At 52.0% G+C, this 16,625-nt stretch overlaps 1 protein-coding gene across 2 annotated transcripts; it reads right to left on the bottom strand.

Annotated features, from left to right (window-relative positions):
* Nucleotides 1-1,136: 1,136 nt before the first annotated feature.
* Nucleotides 1,137-16,236, bottom strand: P3H3 (prolyl 3-hydroxylase 3). 2 transcript variants are annotated; one of them, XM_019476461.2, is made up of 15 exons: nt 15,765-16,235; nt 14,547-14,699; nt 12,836-13,019; nt 12,561-12,692; nt 11,055-11,188; nt 10,225-10,314; nt 9,743-9,795; nt 9,499-9,557; nt 7,858-7,982; nt 7,611-7,706; nt 6,234-6,384; nt 5,673-5,790; nt 3,385-3,460; nt 2,204-2,344; nt 1,137-1,851 (listed from the first exon to the last, which is right to left on the bottom strand). In XM_019476461.2, the coding sequence occupies exons 1-15, from the start codon at nt 16,206-16,208 to the stop codon at nt 1,636-1,638; spliced, it is 2,172 nt and encodes a 723-aa protein (XP_019332006.2). In that variant the 5' UTR covers nt 16,209-16,235; the 3' UTR covers nt 1,137-1,635. The 2 variants fall into 2 exon arrangements, with proteins under 2 accessions (XP_019332006.2, XP_019332007.2); XM_019476462.2 differs by lacking the exon at nt 7,611-7,706 and having other exon boundaries at nt 15,765-16,236.
* Between the last annotated feature and the right edge of the window lie 389 nt (nt 16,237-16,625).

The following is a 16,625-nucleotide window of genomic DNA, read 5'->3' as shown; positions in this document are numbered from 1 at the left end:
CTGACGTCAGGAAGCCATCAGTCTAATCACCCAGGCTACCTTTGGGCAGAGCCAGCCACGACTGCAAGGCAGCAACTGGCCACCTCAGAGGAACAGGTGGCCAAAGTGAAGGCTCTGTCTTGTCCAGCTGCCAGTGTGGGAGTCCTCTCTGAATAAGAAAGTTATTGAAGAGGAAGGGGATTTGTTACCACTAACAGATGGAGAAAAGAAACCTGGACCATATGGACTACTACTCTTCTCTAATGCCAAGCCTAAGAGTGAGGCATAAAAAAAGAGGGAATGTTGTCAAGAGCAGTGGAGAATGAGCAAATTGGCTTCCGTTGATAAGCCTGAGAGCAGCTAACCAACATCGCAAAAAGCTTGGCTGCATGAGCCCAACTCCCTATCTTTCAAAGCACACTAGGATGAGATTAACTGTGTGCAACAGTATCAGTCAGGTCGGGTCAGGGAGCCAGCAACTGTGTATGGAACAGAGTCATTCATACCATGACAGCCCCCCACCCCAATATATCTGTTCTGAGCCCCCAACAGATGGTTTTGCCAGTGCCCCTTACTCCTGTCCTGCAGCTGTTCCTATTCAGGGCTCTCCACATGGCCTAGCTGATGCTTTTAGGCTTGTCCCAAAACCCTTCCTGCTGCTAGTCCCACAGAGCTCTGCCTTTGGTTTGTGAATCTCATGCAACGTAGTTCTAATCCCCCCCAGGAATAGAGTCATTGCGCTTTTTGATACTCTATCTCCAGCCCTCTCATTCCTCTTTGCCTACAATATAATCCAATCTCTGGATGTTAATCCCCTGGGTAGTGAGAGCAGATTGTCTTTATGCCAGTCTGGAAAATGATAAACAATATAGTTGCCTCGCTCCTCCCCATGTGGAAGTGATGATGAACTTGTGTTGGGGCAGTGAATGTCCACTTGTCACAGTAGGTGGTCCCCAACCTCCCAAGAGAGAAGTCCCAGCAGAGTATAGCAATCTGTCTTCCACCCCACCATGTTTATTTGTTGTCAGGGGAGGGGTAAGTCTAGAGAGCCCTTATTTTCCATCTTCTAGGGCTGAGCCTGCCTCTATCATTTGTTAATTACATTTCTCCATCATTCTCTCCATTGCTCTCTGGACAAACCCACAACTCCCATCGCATTTTGTATTCATTATTTTTTCCTTTATTTTATACACTCATAGGCCATGACCTGCCCTCTCCCAATTCAGTCTAGGGATTCTCTGGCCTGAGGGGTTGGCTCAGGAAGTTTAGATGTTACTGTGGTTCCCATTTCAAATCCCCAAACAAGAAAATCCCCTACCCCAAAAATCCCAAGAATCCCTCCTTCCCCACTTTGGCTTGGTCCTATTGAAGGCTCATTGAAAAAAAGGGGATGAGAGGAGCCTGTTTTGTTGTTTCTGAGTGATTAAATAAATCTCAAGTCAAGATGGTGAATAAAGATCAAGGTACCATGGCCCTTTCTGTTTTACCATTGATGTAATTTTTCTGTTGTGATGTCACTGAGAAATAAGCTGTATCCTTCCCCCACAATTGTGGGACTAGTATTCTAATAAATGACCAAAAACACCTCCATACTCTGTGTCACTAAGAAGTTGACAGGCCAGTGTGCCTGTTCTTTAGTGTCATGCCACACCACCCTCAGAATTCATCCCTGACTCGCAGTTCCTGGGGTTGTTGTGGGGACTCAGAGCCCAGTTTGTGTCTTTGGCTTGTGGATCTGGCTCTTCCTTTGGGAACAGGAGGCTCCGGTGAGGTACCACCACTGTCGTCAAGCCCTTGATGCTGCTTGTTCTCTGGCTGCTTCTCCTGCTCCATGTCCCTTTGTTTTACCAGGGCTTCAGCCTCTAGTCGCTCCTGCAACCACAGAGTGTGAGACAGAGGGGATGGTGCAACTCCCTCCCACCTGGAGCCTCTGCTCTGCTCCCTGGATCCATAACACATCCCTGTACTAGGTCATGCAAATTTTAGGACCCTTGCCACATCTTGGGGGAGGGACCCAATTCATGCTGCCCTCTCCAGAGGGAATTCCTTTCCAGTGAGGCCTCAATCAGCTCTGATGGGAACTCTCCCATAAAGCATTGGATAGCCTCCACCTAGGTGGGGCCCCTGAGGACCCTCCTCTTCAATGGCACCCCAACCTGTCCTAGAGGCATACTACAAGGATCTTTTTCTATGGCCTGCCAGCTGCCCAAAGGGGTCTCATTACCTGTTCAGCACGTTCCTGGGAGAGTGTGTACCAAAGGGCAATGGCACAGCGCCTCCCACGGGTCACTGCCCACACGCCATGAGGATTCTCCCCTCCGGAGCTGAACGCTACCAACCGCCCACATTTGGGGCGTACCTGAGCCTGCCAGAGAGAGAGAGGAAGTAATGAATCTAGGGGTCTCACGCACTTCCCCGCAGCCGTATGAGCGATTCTCTCCCTTCCCCTTCACTTGGGGGCTGAGGTGGACTTGTAAAACATTCAGGAGATCGCAGGGGGTTTTGACAGGGACCCTGACTTTAACAGAGGCTGCCTGAAAGGGACAAAGAGAGAAAAGGAAAGAAAGATTGCCAAGATAGAAAAGAAAGACACAAACACACACACATACGCTGGCAGAGCATGGAACACACCCACCAGGAAGAAGCTGACCTCTCCCCCTGGCCGGATTTGCCTGCATTTGCCTTGGCTGTCCCAATTTGAATCTGCTTAGTTATTAGCACTGGATCCTAGGCATAGGTGGAGGGAGAAAAAAATTGGGGGAGGGGGCTGAGCACATGCATGCATACACCCCCCTCCCCCTTCCAGTGGGAAAGTCTGTGGGGGAAGGGAGTGGGAGGGAGTGGAACCAGGCCCAGGATCCCCTGCACCCAGGGTTGTTGCCTGGTGCCAGCACCCCCGACGCCAATGAATCTGCCATTCCCTAGCCCTATACTGGCCCTGGCCCCACACTCCTCGGGGGGCCCGGAGCCAGGGACCAGAGTGGGGCCAGCCTCATCTGCGCTGCCAGGCCCAGCCCATAGCAGCAGCCTGCCCTGTCCTGCGCAGATCCGGTGCATATGCCCCCCATGCCTCCTGGGGTGCAGGTAGAAGCAGGAGCCATGTCCCCTGGACAAGCCACTTGCGGCTCAGTCCCGCACTCCCTCCCCTAGTCCCAGCCCCACTTCCTCCCCACCCCTGCTGCACTGAAAGCCCTTGGCCGGGCTGCCTTGCGGCCCTACCACTGCCCTGCATTTGGGGGGCTAAGCCCTGTAAGACCCACCTTTTCCATCACCTATGATCCTGGGGGAGTAGAGAGGCCTGGCATCCAGTGAGCTCTCTCCTTCCCCAGCACCCACCTGAAAGATTAAGTTCCCTTAACATCCCTTGCCCTAGTCTCCTTCCCTTGGACCAGACCTTGGACTCACCGTGACTGTCACAGCATCCAATTCAGTGAAGAACAGTTCCCCGCCTTTGAAATCATCATTGAGGTAGAGGATCCCACTAGAGGAAATGAAAGAGTAGCTGGAAAATGAAGATCATTCACTCCTCACAGCCCCTGACCTAATGAGAGGGCCCCATTTCAGATCAAGCCTCATACTCTTGCTCTTAGGACAGTCCATCCAATTATAACCCAGGAGCCTCACATCTCAGCTTAACCAGTTAGTAGGAACAACCATTAAAGGTAAAATAGCCAAACCCTGGATAGAGTCTAACCAGCATGGAATCTACAAATGAAAAAACTGGGTCTCACTAACCTTTCAAAAGGCAGAACATGCCATTAAGCAGTAGAGAACCAGCTGACCAAATTTGTTAAAGCAGCAGTTCCCAATCTTTCATCATCCCAATTTTGTCTGGGTTGCCACCCCACTTCTGGTGCAGAGCTGGGTTCTACAACTAATCTCCTGTGGGCTTGGTAACCCCACTCATAAGTGCCACAACCCATCTTGGGGTTGCCAGCCCTGGTCTGGGAATTATTTATTGAGGCCTTCAAAAGGCACTGACAAGGTCCCATACAAGAGCCTTCTAAAGAAGTTAAGCTATTATGGGGTGAAGGACAAAGCATTGTCATGGATTACAAACTGGTTCAGAGACAGAAACCAAAAAGTAGGATTACATGGTTAATTTTTATCATGGTAAGAAGTTAAGTCTGAGGTCTTCACGGGTCTGTATGAGGTCCTGTGGCATTTAATATATTTTAGTAATGATGGGAGGGGTGCAGACCGTGCAAAGATACTGAGGCAAATCATAGCAGGATGGGGAAAGAACTTTTGAAATTTTATTTAAAAAAAGTTTGCACAAGAACAAAAAAAGTTTGCACACGACATTGACTGGCCATGAATAAATTTAGGCTGCAAAACAGAAGAAAGTGTCCAACCATCAGGAATGAGTTAATGGATCAGCCATTCATAGTAGGAATAGTGGGATCAAAAGATCTAACCAGTTTTCAGTTGGAGCTGGAGAAGAGGACTATATCAGGCTGTTGCCAGAGACAACAGAGAAATGGGACTAGCTGACACAAGAGGGTCTCTTCCAATCCCATGTTTTATGTTTCTATTACAAGAGACTTAATGGAGACTTCTGTTCAATATGCAGCTGTCACTGAAAAGCAAACATGATCTTAGGAGGCATAACAGTGTCAGTATCATTCATGCTGGATGGTGAATAATACTGTGCATGCTATGGCCCTTTATGTAAATCAATGGTGCAGTTGCTTTTGGATCCTAACCACAGTACTTCTCATCCCATTTCCAAAAAACACACAGAAAAAAAGGGCAAAAAGAATGATCAAGAATGACCAAGTTTCCTAACCCTTCTAGCCATAAACCAAAAGCCTGACATGGCAGAGAGTCATAGGGTACACAAAGCTTTAAGGTATGCCTGCCCCAGAGCCCATGACCTGTGACCCATCTCAAATAATAATTTGCTGCTAAATTACTTCTTAGAATCATTAATGAGCAACAATTAAAGAAAATTAAAAAATGTAAAATAATCAATGAACAGATAGAGAGGAAAAAAAGAATGTTTAATTCACTACTTTAGGAGCTGGATTGAACCTGCCCAGGAGATGCAGTTTGGCCTGTTCGAGGGGCTAGAAGAAACTCTCATACAAAAAAAACTGAAAATATCTGAGAAAGAAGAGGATTAAGAGGGGGCATGATAAAACATGTAAAACAATGGCTGGGCTAGAGAAGGCAAGCAAAAGACTTCTGTTCACCTTCTCCTGTGAAACTGAAACGTGGCAAATTCAAATTTGATAAAAGGAGACCAGCTGGGATCACAATGCAGAATTCACTGAAGCCAAGAACCCAGCAACATTCATGAGACTGAACATTTGTATGAATAGTTAGGATAGGCAGTTATGGCCAGTCATGATACCAAATATTGGAGGGATATTATACCTCAAGCTTCAGGGATTTCAGCTAGTCTGTAGAAGTTACAGATCAGGATGAGTCCTCATATGAAAGGGTGCATTATCTACCCCTCAGCCCAGTGTAGGTTTCTTACTCTTCCCTCTGAAGAAGCTGATACTGGCCTCTATAAGGGACTGGATGCTAAATGAGATGGGCCTTGGCTCTGGGCATGTCTGCCAATCTTTATGTTCCTATGAACCATCATGGCAATAGGACCTTCTGCTATGGCAGGATCATTCCATGATGAAGCTGAGTATCTTCCTCCTCCATGCACTCAAATCTGCGGTCCACTCTCATCTTACCTGTAGTCCCTGTACATATAGGCAGGTGGTTCTTTCCAGCATTCTTTTCCCTCAGGATCCAAGAGACAGTTATCAGCATGAACTGGGTGACTAAGATCCATGCGATCATCTTGTTCCCCTGGAGAGGAATATTGCAGGGGAATATAAACTCCTTAGAGGTTTACAACCTTGAAGGACCCCTCAGTAGCCTCAAGGTACCCCTTGGAAAATGCCAGCTGTTAGTTTTGACTCATTTTTTGACTTTAAAAAAAACAACAGCCATTTTTCTGTTGCAAAGAACTCAGCAAGACCACAACAGGTCAGAGTGTTTTTAACACTATGGATTCCTACTTGAAGTCTCTGGGTTTATCATGTGAATCATATTTGTATACCTAACAGTACAAACATTTCGTGGCACCCTGCAGCACCCTTGAAAGGATCCTAAGGCACCCAAGGGTACCATGGCACCCTGGTTGAGAATTACTGCTTTAAAGGAATACATCGAGGAAAGAGGGGCTTCTGAGCAAGAGGGAAGGGGAATTTCCAGGTGGAGGGGTCAAGACTAGATGAGGCTTTCTTTACCCTCCACAGCTGTGCGGCATACAAGGTGTGTGAAGGAGAAGTGGAGCTTTTTCCCAGGTGTAAAATAGGACTGTACAATTTTCCGGGATTTCTCGCTGGCCTGTAGAAGCAGTTTGGCATCTCTCCAGTTCACAGCTCCATCCTGTGCCAGCTGCAAGAAGAAAGGAAGCCTGTGCGACACCTCACATGTAACAGAAGCACTTCTGTGAAAAATCACGTACATGCATAATAGAGAAGCATGCCCACAAGAAACCCTATGTTTACACATGGGGAAGCAAGAAGTATGCCTGAGAGAAGCTCCTGAAGCTCTTGTGCATGCCAGAGTTGCCTGTACCATGCTTTACAGGTGAAGGGCTGAGAGAAATGTCCTTGTATATGCATTAGAGAGAGAATAATGCTTGAGAGAAACAACCAAGGGAACAACTCTCTGAGGAATACTGCGGGAGGAGCAGAAGAAAAGCAGCAGCAGGAGCAGTATAACCCATGAACAAGAGAAATACATCCATGTCCATGTGAGAAAGCACCCTCTAAAAAGACCCTAAATATTCCCATAGGAGGAAGAAAGCCTGTGCACACATGAATTAATGTAAGAGAGAAAGTGTGTGCCAGACGTGAGACCTCCCACACAGCACACTGCATGAGGGGAGCTCACTTTGAGCGATGTTCCAGATGTATGAGAAACACCCTGAAAGAGACCCCCATATGAGAGAAGCAGGCCCATGAAGAGCATGGCCCATACTCCTGCATATGAGCAAGAGTGAGAAGCACAACAGTGAGCTTTGAATTGTGCACTCATAAACATCTGGTTGAGGACCAAGTCCAAGAGAAAGTGTCCATGTGTGTGCAAGAGAAGTGCTTTTCTGTATGAAATCCCACAAGGACTGCTATGTACAAGGCACGAATACCTGGGACAAACCCTCCCAGCGTTTGTACCAGCAAAATACAACCTCCTACAATGAACTCCCTATTCATGAAAGAAAAGTATTCCAACCAACTCCTATATGTGCATGAGAGAAACATGTCTGTGAAACCCTCCCTCCTATACATACAACAGCAAAACAAGCCTCCCATACCCCGTGCATGGCTGCAAGGGTCCTCCTGCATACCAGAATAGAAAGTCCTGGAGAGAGAAGAAAGCTTGCCCATACATGCAAGAGAATGTGCCTGTAAGACCCCTCACATGTGCACATGAAAGAAACATACCCGGGGACCCCCTGCATGTGAGAGTAAGGGCATATGCCTCAAATAAAGGAAAGCACTCTGGGAAATCTCCATGCAAGCAAATGACTGGCCAGCACACCTCCACAAAACTTGCCAAGGCAAGCTTGTGCCCTGTGGATGGCTCATTCACATATTTAGAGGCACAGAGCCAATTACCTGCAGAGCTTTTAGTACTGTTAACCCCTCAAATCTCTCATGTGGGGTGTGAGGGGACCGTCTGCCCCGGTAACTGTCTCCTGTGCCTCCAGCTGCCTGAAATAGGTGGAAGAGCAATTTCAAACCTGGCCCAGCTCTTTCCTTCTGCCCTGATGGTACAGCCACTCCTGCTAAGGACAGCAGAGCTGGGCAGGTCCAGGCTGCACCCTCTGGTACCAGAGGGTCTCCTGAAAGCTTCAGGTCTCACCTTGGCCAGCTGGAGAATGTCCTTACATTCAGACTCTGTCAGGACTCTGTCGAAGACGACCCGCTGTGACCCATTCAGCTGGCGGGAATCTTGGGTGATGGTAAGGCCCTCAAAAAATAAGGGACCTGGTGGTGAGGCAGGGGAGAAAAAGCACAAAAGCAGACTCAGGACAGGGAGCTCCATCAAACATTAGCCCTGTTCCAGACTGCAGGGACAAAATATCTGTCCTCTAAGGTACAAAACACAGTCACACTGACCCACTATGTGCTGTAGGGGCAGCCTGTTGGCATTGACCAATCACAGAACTCAGAGCCCAGCCCATTGGCAGACATGAGGCAGGAAGCCGCAGGAGGTGGGGCAAGTGGTGAATCACAGCCTCCCACTCCAGTGGGTCTGCACTGGAATGGACAGTATGTGGCAGAGTTCAACAAGCACTGTGGAGGGCACACCTAGGAACAAAATCTGGCTAACACCTAGATCAGTCTCCCTTTCAATCTCACATCTTGTTCCCATGTCCTACTCACGGACACAAAAGGTTTGGTCTTTCTGGCCCCATCAAGCACTGACAGCCTTGTCATGGAGGGCTTTGTGTTGGTTATCAGTACTCTGTCCCTCCCATGTTAATCTCTGGATAGAAGGCACTGCAGATGTGCTCAGGCCTTGGTCAGGATCTGTTCTCTCACGTTACTGCAGAGCACACTCAGGAGCCAAGCTTGACCTAGGGACTAGGAAGAAGCCATGGGAGATGGCTGGTACTGCAACAACTCCCATATGGAAAGCCCAGGATGAAAATACAGGACCTTATGCAAGGGAACATATAGCAGCTATCCACCACAAATGTACTCATTCACTTGTCATATAGGAAGTATTTTCCAAGCTTTGTACCCTCTATATCTGTTTCTCCATTCCTCCCTTTCCTTCACAGCCCTTCCTTGTCTCTATAGAACTGATGCACTTGTGCCTCGGCTGGTTCTGCTGAAGCAGTTTAATCACATGAAGCTCAGTGCATCCATGTGGGTTGTTCTGAACCACAGTCTGAACTTCTACAGGTGTGCACTACAGCAGCGGTTCTCAACCTTTTTTGTAACAGGAACCATTTATAAACATTGATGGCCAGTCTTGACCCAGTGCCCCTCACTCCCGACCTGCTGCCCCACCCTGCCTCCAGACTCCCAGTGTGTGGGGAAGGGGGTGGGTATGTAGGGGTCATAGGGGTCCCCAAGCAGCCCCTTGCAGGCTGGAACTCTGCAAGGGAAAACCCAGTTTCCCATGTTTTTCTCCTTTAAAAGATAATCCATTTTTAGGTTGCCAATCCATTTTTAAAGTTGGTTGCGAGCCTTTTATATATTCTTGGGACCCACTTTTGGGTCACGACCCACAGGTTGAGGAACACTGCCCTACAGCAACATCTGAGCACTCTTCTGGGTTGCTGCTGTGGCAATACCCTTAAGGATCCTCTCCCACTTTCTCCATGCCAGAAGCAGTTTGCCTGGGAGAGTTTTTCAGGTGCCTATGTACTGGTAAGAGATCTACAGGTGGATCATCTGGCCTGTGCAAGACATGACTGAGGCTGGAACAGGAGAGGCTCAGGGACCATTTAACCTTTCTGGACAAATGTCCCTGAATCCCTCTGTGACTCACCTCTCTGCTCTGGCTGTTCCACATCCAGATTCTCCAGCCTTTGCTTCTCTTGATCCTCTCTCGGAAGCAAGGGAGAGACACAGACAAAGGCTGTCAGTATCCAGAGCTGTGATCCCCTCAGTCAGACCCTCCATCAGCAGCAAGAGCCAGGCCCCTTCTCTGTTCTGATTTCACCATTTTCCCTTTCAGGCACTGTCACTCCCCACACCATGGCACCTCACCTCCCACTTGACTCACTGACTACCTGCGTTTCTGCTTCTGGCTTTCAGGGATCAGCTCATCTGGGGTCCACAGGTCCTGAAGAAACAAAACGTAGAGGCTCGGTATCTTGGGACACTCCTCTCAAACTGGATCAGACCAACAGGCTGATCAAGTCCAGTGCCACAGCGTTCCCCACACTAGAGTGCACCAGACCAGCTGGCCTGTCCAGATGCTGACCTGTGTGGACTACCTGCATATAAATCTCCTAATGCCTCAGGCAAGACTTTCACTCTGCCCCAAGTGGGAAATTTCTTCCTGGCTCTCACCCCAGCTCTGGGGCTCAGGTGAGAATGAGGGCCTTGAAGACTCATTTCTCACCTGGGAGGTCCTTCCCACACATGCAGATCTCTTACAAAGCCAAGAGAATATCTTGCTGACGTAGGCACCACAGAGAGACATACACGGCCTGGATGAGACCTGGACAAGGAAGTACTCAGCTGCCTGGAGAAGGATGCAACTACTTACAGGGTCATTAAAAGTTCCTCCCAGATGCTCCACTGCATAGTAAATCAACTTCTTCTCCTTCAGAGACTGCTGAACATAATGATAGATGTTCTGGGGGTACAAAGAGGCTGTTAAACAACTGCCCCACAAAGGGGATCCACTCCTGCCCTCAGGAGACCTCTGCCAACACACAGTGTCACAAAGAGAGCCTGCTTCTGCTCTGGCATGGGGAGACTTGTGCCTGACAAAGGATTTTTATTTTTAAATTTTGTCTCAGGACAATTTAACCAAATCAGTTCCAAATTCTATCAAGTGATCTGAGCTCAATTGTTCAAATCTGTGTGGCACTACCATCGGCAAGTATCCTCCCTCCCAGACTCTTCAGCCCGGGGCTTCAGATACTCCCAAATCCATGGTAGGCATCCTATGTGCAGGCCCCAAGCCCAGAGGCCTTGGAGTTCAGATGTCCCCCAGTCTCGCTTGCCCCTAGTCAAAAGGTCAGAGGAACAAGCTAGACAGAAATCCCCCATCTCCATAAAAATCAAGCAAGTAGTTGAGATCCTCCCACTGGGAGGCTATGCAAGACTCCTTCAGGGGGGCCTGCCAGCAGTGCACTGGACAAATCTCCACTCTTAACTACACAGTACCATGTAAGGTGATTTTAGCCCCCTGACAGAACAGGTTAACTTTATTAGAAAACGTTCTGAGCCAAAAGGCTGAGAAGCGAGTCTGCTGCTGCTCATTTGATCCAGTGTCTGCACATATATACAACCCCTCCCCAACAGAAGCTGGACCCAGGTCAGCCATGGTGAGGTTCAGAGAATGGCGAATTTGGGGACTGCTGCTGGTACCTCTCTGGCTGTGACTGATACACCCTCTCCCAGCTCTGTCTGATAATATTTCATCTTCTCCAGCATTGATTCATCCATGGGATAGAAGAGCAGATAGGAAGCAGCACATTCAGCAGCCAGTGCCTGGTTTCCAACTTAGAGGCAAGAGAGAAAAGGAGGTAGGCATGACCAAGGTGCATTAAGTATAAGTCTATTATTATTACTGAATATTTGTATCTTGGCAGTGCCCAATATTCCAGAGCTTGGCACTGAACCCACATGGAAAGCCACACTTCTTGCCTTACAGGGCTTATAACCTAAAGACACAATCAGACAAGGGTGGGAGATGGGGTTACAATAAATGAACCTGGTGAAGAATTGGCCAGATGTGCTAGGTAGGAGGAATTTCTCCTGCAAGGACAGAGGTGTGAAGGAAGACAGTAAGACAGGGAAGAAAAGGGAAAGGCCTCCTGGCAAAAGCAGATCTAATAGAGAAAGCAATGGCTGTTTGGATTTATCAGACTGTTTCTGCCATGTCTGGTGGGCAGCATGGAAGGAACCATGAAGGTATCTTGCCAATGTAGAAGAAGACAAGATTGAGAGTGCTGGCACAACAAGGGTCACGATCAGTATCACCATCAGTCTCCAGCCCAGCTTGGCAAGGTGGGATTAATTTACAGATGGCTCTCCTGGTAAAGATGAGAAGTTTGCAGATCATGGGGAAATACATGGGGACCAGTAGAGGGACTTGGAGTGATGTGGCCAGAGCACAAAACCAAAGAGTTGTTGGCAGCTCCATTCTGAATGGATGTTATGGGAGTAGGGGAGGCAGGGAGCCAGGACCAGGAAAGTACACATGGCAATGAGGACTTAATCACCATAATCACAATAGGCAATGAGGAGGGCAAGAGGCTTGGTTATGTGCACAGAAAAGAGAGGTTAGATTTTAGAGACATTATGTAAGAAAGCAGCAGGATTTAGGCATGGATCTGGTGTGAGGGCTAATTCAGAGATGGCCTCCAGGTTGCAGGCCTGAGGACCTAGGTGGTTGGTGGTTCTGTCCAGGGTGATGAAGACAGTTCTGAGGAGAGGGCTTAGTGAGGAAAGATCAAGAGCTTAAGTCATAGGTGATGCGTAGGGAGGAACACGGGATGGGGGGCACACGTGCCCTCCCTGAGACTGGCTGCCTCAGCCAGCATCTGCAGGTGATCACTGCTTGTCACCACCCCCCCAGTCACCGCCGTTGTCACCGTGGCCGCCTGTGGGTGCTCCCCACTTGCCCCGCCCTCACCACCATTGTCACTGCGGCCGCCTGCAGGTGATCCCCACCCCCGTTGCCAACACCACCGCTGCTTGTGGGTGGTCACCGTGCCCCCCCAGCCTCGAGGCACAAGTCGTTCATGACTTAAGTTATGCTTGCTGCCCCCACCCATGCTGTTTCCTCCCTAGTGGGTACAACAGAGCTAGGTAGCTCTCCCCTGCCAGTTCACACGTCACATTACTGACTGCTGTCCTAGGTCTCCTCACCTTGGTTGTAAGCAAACTGCAGTAAGTCAAAGTGGGAGGGTATGAAATCTTCTGTGGCAGACACCCATCCTGGCTTCGTGGCAATATCAAGGACACACTGCTGCCTGCACTTCAGGACCTGGATGTAATGGGCTGAAGGAAACAGAGAAGTGAAGGCCAGCACGTCCAACAGCACAGCAGCTCCCCTTCCTGCTCATGCAGGATACAGGGCCTGTCCAGGCTTGGAAACCTGTCCCTCCCTGCACCACAGCACACCAGTATGCCTCAATCTCTACCTGCAACAGCTTCATACAGGCCAGGTTGCATCTCCTCTTCTGTCTCGTCCTCCCAGGGCCCCTCACACAGGGCTCGACAGTCCTGCAGTGCCAACAGTGCCTCTTTGAGGGACTCCTCCAGCTTTACCACAGCCTCCTGGTACTCATCCACTTTGTAGTGCTGCACCCCAGTCTCATATGCCCTCTGTGAGGAACAGAGTCATGGACACTATTTAGTTTCTGGGCCTCTTGATGGAAGGCTAAGGGTTATCCAGGACTGTATGGTGGTATTCATCTCTAACAGTGTAGTGGTGCCATCTGGGGGCCTGCCTGGGCAATACATAGGTCACACTGTTTATGCACATTCCTAGTCTCAGACAGTTGCCTCTTTTGCAGAGGCAGGATAGGGTTTTTATTTTGGTCCCTAACTATAGCAGGTAGGCAAGTTGTACAGCTTTCCAAAGCACTTGGTGAGGTATACAGCTCTCTAGGGCAATTCTTTGGGCCCGCAGAGCATACAGGGAGTTTCAGTGAGCTATTGTGGGCTGGGTCAGCACCCCCATTCCCTAAATGACTCTGCTCCGTGCTCGGAACAGATGGGCAGGTGGGACGAGAATTACAAGGCAGCAACGTTGAGGGCCAGGACCTAGGGCAGAGACATGATCCACTGCCTGCACACCCCTGCAGCGGGTGCTGGTTCTGTGGGCAGGGCCGTATGGAGCAATGGTGATGCGTAGGGAGTACACAGGGGTGCAGGTGCACCCCCTGAGAGCGCTGGCGCACCCCCTGACCAGCCACACTCCCCACTTGGGCAATGGGCAGGTGGGCAGACAGAAGCGCCGGTGTCCCCCCTGTGAGCGCCGCCCAGGGAGTGGAAGCACTGGATGTAGCGCCGCAGCCACTTCCTGCTCCGCGAGTTTTGCTGTGGGGGGACCCTCCCAGGTGCTGACTGGTCACTGGGGGGGGGGGGGGGGGATGTGCCCCCCCGACTAAGGTGGCACCAGTTGCCCACGATATGGGAAGTGGATCGCAGCTCTGTGCCAGGCCCCAGGCCCCCACCGTTACTGCTCAGTGATTCCAGGGTCTCTATGGAGAGCGGCTGGGACCCATACAGGCAGGGTGAGCAGCCAGGCAGATGGGATGGGGCTGTGGGCAGGCGGGGAGCTGTGTCTGGGGCCAGGATCTTGGGGTAGTGACAGTGCACAGCTAGGGCAAAGCTGCAATCTGCTCCCCACATGCCCCTGCTCACGCAACCTGCACCTATCACAGGGGTGTGTGGGCAGCCAATTGCGACTGCCCTGGCCCCGCATTATCACCACCCCAAGATCCCATCCTGTGATCATGACTTGCCTGCCTATCCCACTCCTGAATAGCCCTCCCCACACACCTGTGGCCCCATCTTATCCACCAAGCTACACACCCTGCCCCCAGCAGTGGGTGAGGGGTGGACTTGCTGGGGTGCCAGGGCAGCAGGGCTGGGTCCAGCGGCAGCAGGAGCCAGGAGGAGCTGTGGCCACCAGGGCTATCAGGAAACCGAGTTCACTGCTGCACTGCCCCAGCCCCGCTGCATGCCTAGGGGCAGCAGGACTGGCAGTACCATGGCCCAGGCCATCCCATGTGCATGGGCTGAGCAGGACTGAGGGATTCACTGTGGGCTGGACAAAATCCCTCAGTGTGCCAGATCTGGCCCATGAGCCATATTTTGCCCACCCCTGCTCTACGGGGGTCTTACCCAGTGTGGCACAGCCTCCAGGTCCCGGAAACTGTCTGACTTTACCCCTGCCATGCGCTGGTATTTCTCGATGTCTTCACGCATCTGCAGGTGCTGGGGGTTTGCCATGAAGAATGTGTGTGCAGCTGCCACTGCCTCATCCAGTTTCTTCAGCTGCAGAGACAAAACAGCCTACCTAGAGCCATTCCCCTGGTCTGGAGGCAGACCCACCCCCCCTTGCTTCTCAAGTGAACCCTTCCACCTGGCTTCCCCTGCCCTTTCATTGGTTTTCATAGGACCTGCCTATAAACAATGCACCCTGCAGACCCCTATTGGATAGTGTGCAATAAGAACCCACGCACACAACCCCATGCTGCTGTTGGACTTTAGCCCCCACCCCATGATGTCCTCAAGATGCTGTCTGGGGCTGAGCTGGGGTTACAACTACTGTCAGGCCCTGCACCAGGCTGCCACCTGGGTGGGGGGGGTTAGACACCATGGAAAGCCCCTTTCACCAAGACTCCCCAGCCAATCCTTTCCAGCCCTCTCCAGCTGTAGGTCCTACACAAAAACAGCAAAATGGGGGCTCTCAAGCAGGGTGTCACACAGGCTGTCATGGACTCAAAGAGAAGCAGGACTGGAAGTCATCTAGTGAGTCCAGAGGTCATCTAGTGAGTCCAGCCCCTGCCCAAGGCAGGATCAGCCCTATCAAACCATCCCATACAATCCATCATCTAAACTCAACTGAAGACTACCCTCAACCCTGACGCCACAGGGACCTACACCTTCACAGGTAACGCAGGGGAACCACAGCAGCCCACACCCTGCCTCTATCAGTGTCAATATATGCTCAAGAGGTCCTGGGCAGAGGCAGTACCCTAGCAAGGAAGTTTGGCGCCTGGGGCAAGCCTGCAGCAGCAGCAAACTACCCTGGCCCTGTGCACAGATTGAGGGGGGGCACACACTTCCCGCAGGAGCGCAGGCAGTGGTGGGAGACAGCCTCCCTCTGTCCCTGCGCCCCCTGGATGCCCCGCGGCTCTGCCCCATGCCCTGCTCTGTTTGGGCAGTGCCTGTTGGCGCACCTCCGTTTCAGTTGCCCCACTTGCTACAGTGCTGGGCAGAGGGCCACCCCCCCAGTCAGGGCCAATCTGACCCGGGGGTGAAATTCCGTCCTGGCCCCAAACGCAGGAGGGGCCGATTCCCCCCGGGCTCTGCTCCCAGCAGGGGCTGGCGGCGCACCTTGAAGAGGGCCACCTGCAGGAAATTGTAGGGCTCCCGCCGCTCCAGGTCCCGCTGCACGGCGCGGCCGGCGCGATGCAGCGAGGCGGGCCCGCCAAGGCGGCGCGCCAGGCAGTGCTGCAGGCAGTCGGCGCGCTGCAGCGCCCGCTCGAAGAAGCCGGGCTCCCAGGCGGGCCCCCGGCCGGGCGGCGCCCCCGCGAAGCCGGCCTCGGCCTGGCACCGGCCCCCGCAGGCGCGGCGGGCGCCCTGCAGCTGCCTGTAGCTGTGCACGCAGCGCTGCAGCAGCTCGGCCGCCCGCGCCCAGTCCCGCGCGAAGTAGGCCCGCACGCCGTCCGCGTACAGCGCGTCGTAGGGCGCCAGCCGGCTGCCGGCCGCCACCGGACCTGGTCCCGGCCCTGGTCCTGCCAGCAGCAGCAGCAGCAGCGGCAGCAGCGCGGAGGCCATGGCTGGGCGGGGCGGGCTGCGGGGCGGGGGCTGGCCCGGCCGGGGTCCCTCGCGGCAGGCTGGGACGGGACGGGACGGGACGGGGCCAGCATGTGCCCCGAGCCTCCCCCTCCAGCGCCTCCCGGCACCGCTTCCCCGGGCGGCCTGCGCTGCCTCCTGCGGCTCCCTGCCCCTTCGGGGCACTCCTGTGACACTCGCCCTCTTCCTCTTCTCCTCTCACTTGTCCCAAGGGGTCCACTGTGACAGTGCCCCCCTTAAGGAAGGCTTCTAGTTCTACTTGCTGGGCCCTAGCCCCACGCTTCCCCCTGGCCTAATAAATCCGGCTGTGCTGCTCCCAGCTCCCAGCCCTCTCCAAGCCACGTGGCAAGGGGGGGTTGTTTGACTCCAGCTCTGTGACTTGTCTGGAAATCTCTTTTC

This window comes from Alligator mississippiensis, chromosome 1, assembly GCF_030867095.1.
Source record: "Alligator mississippiensis isolate rAllMis1 chromosome 1, rAllMis1, whole genome shotgun sequence".
Lineage (NCBI taxonomy): Eukaryota > Metazoa > Chordata > Crocodylia > Alligatoridae > Alligator > Alligator mississippiensis.
Note: the sequence above shows the minus strand (reverse complement) of the source record. Positions and strands in the feature narration are given on the sequence as shown.

Excerpts from the sequence above, each read along its gene's own strand:
- P3H3 (XM_019476461.2), bottom strand. The coding sequence starts at position 16,208 with ATGGCCTCCGCGCTGCTGCCGCTGCTGCTGCTGCTGCTGGCAGGACCA. Across the intron at positions 9,558-9,742 it reads AGCCAGAAGCAGAAACGCAG|AGAGGATCAAGAGAAGCAAA; the intron begins GTAGTCAGTGAG and ends CTTGCTTCCGAG. Across the intron at positions 2,345-3,384 it reads TGGATGCTGTGACAGTCACG|GCTCAGGTACGCCCCAAATG; the intron begins GTGAGTCCAAGG and ends TCTCTCTGGCAG.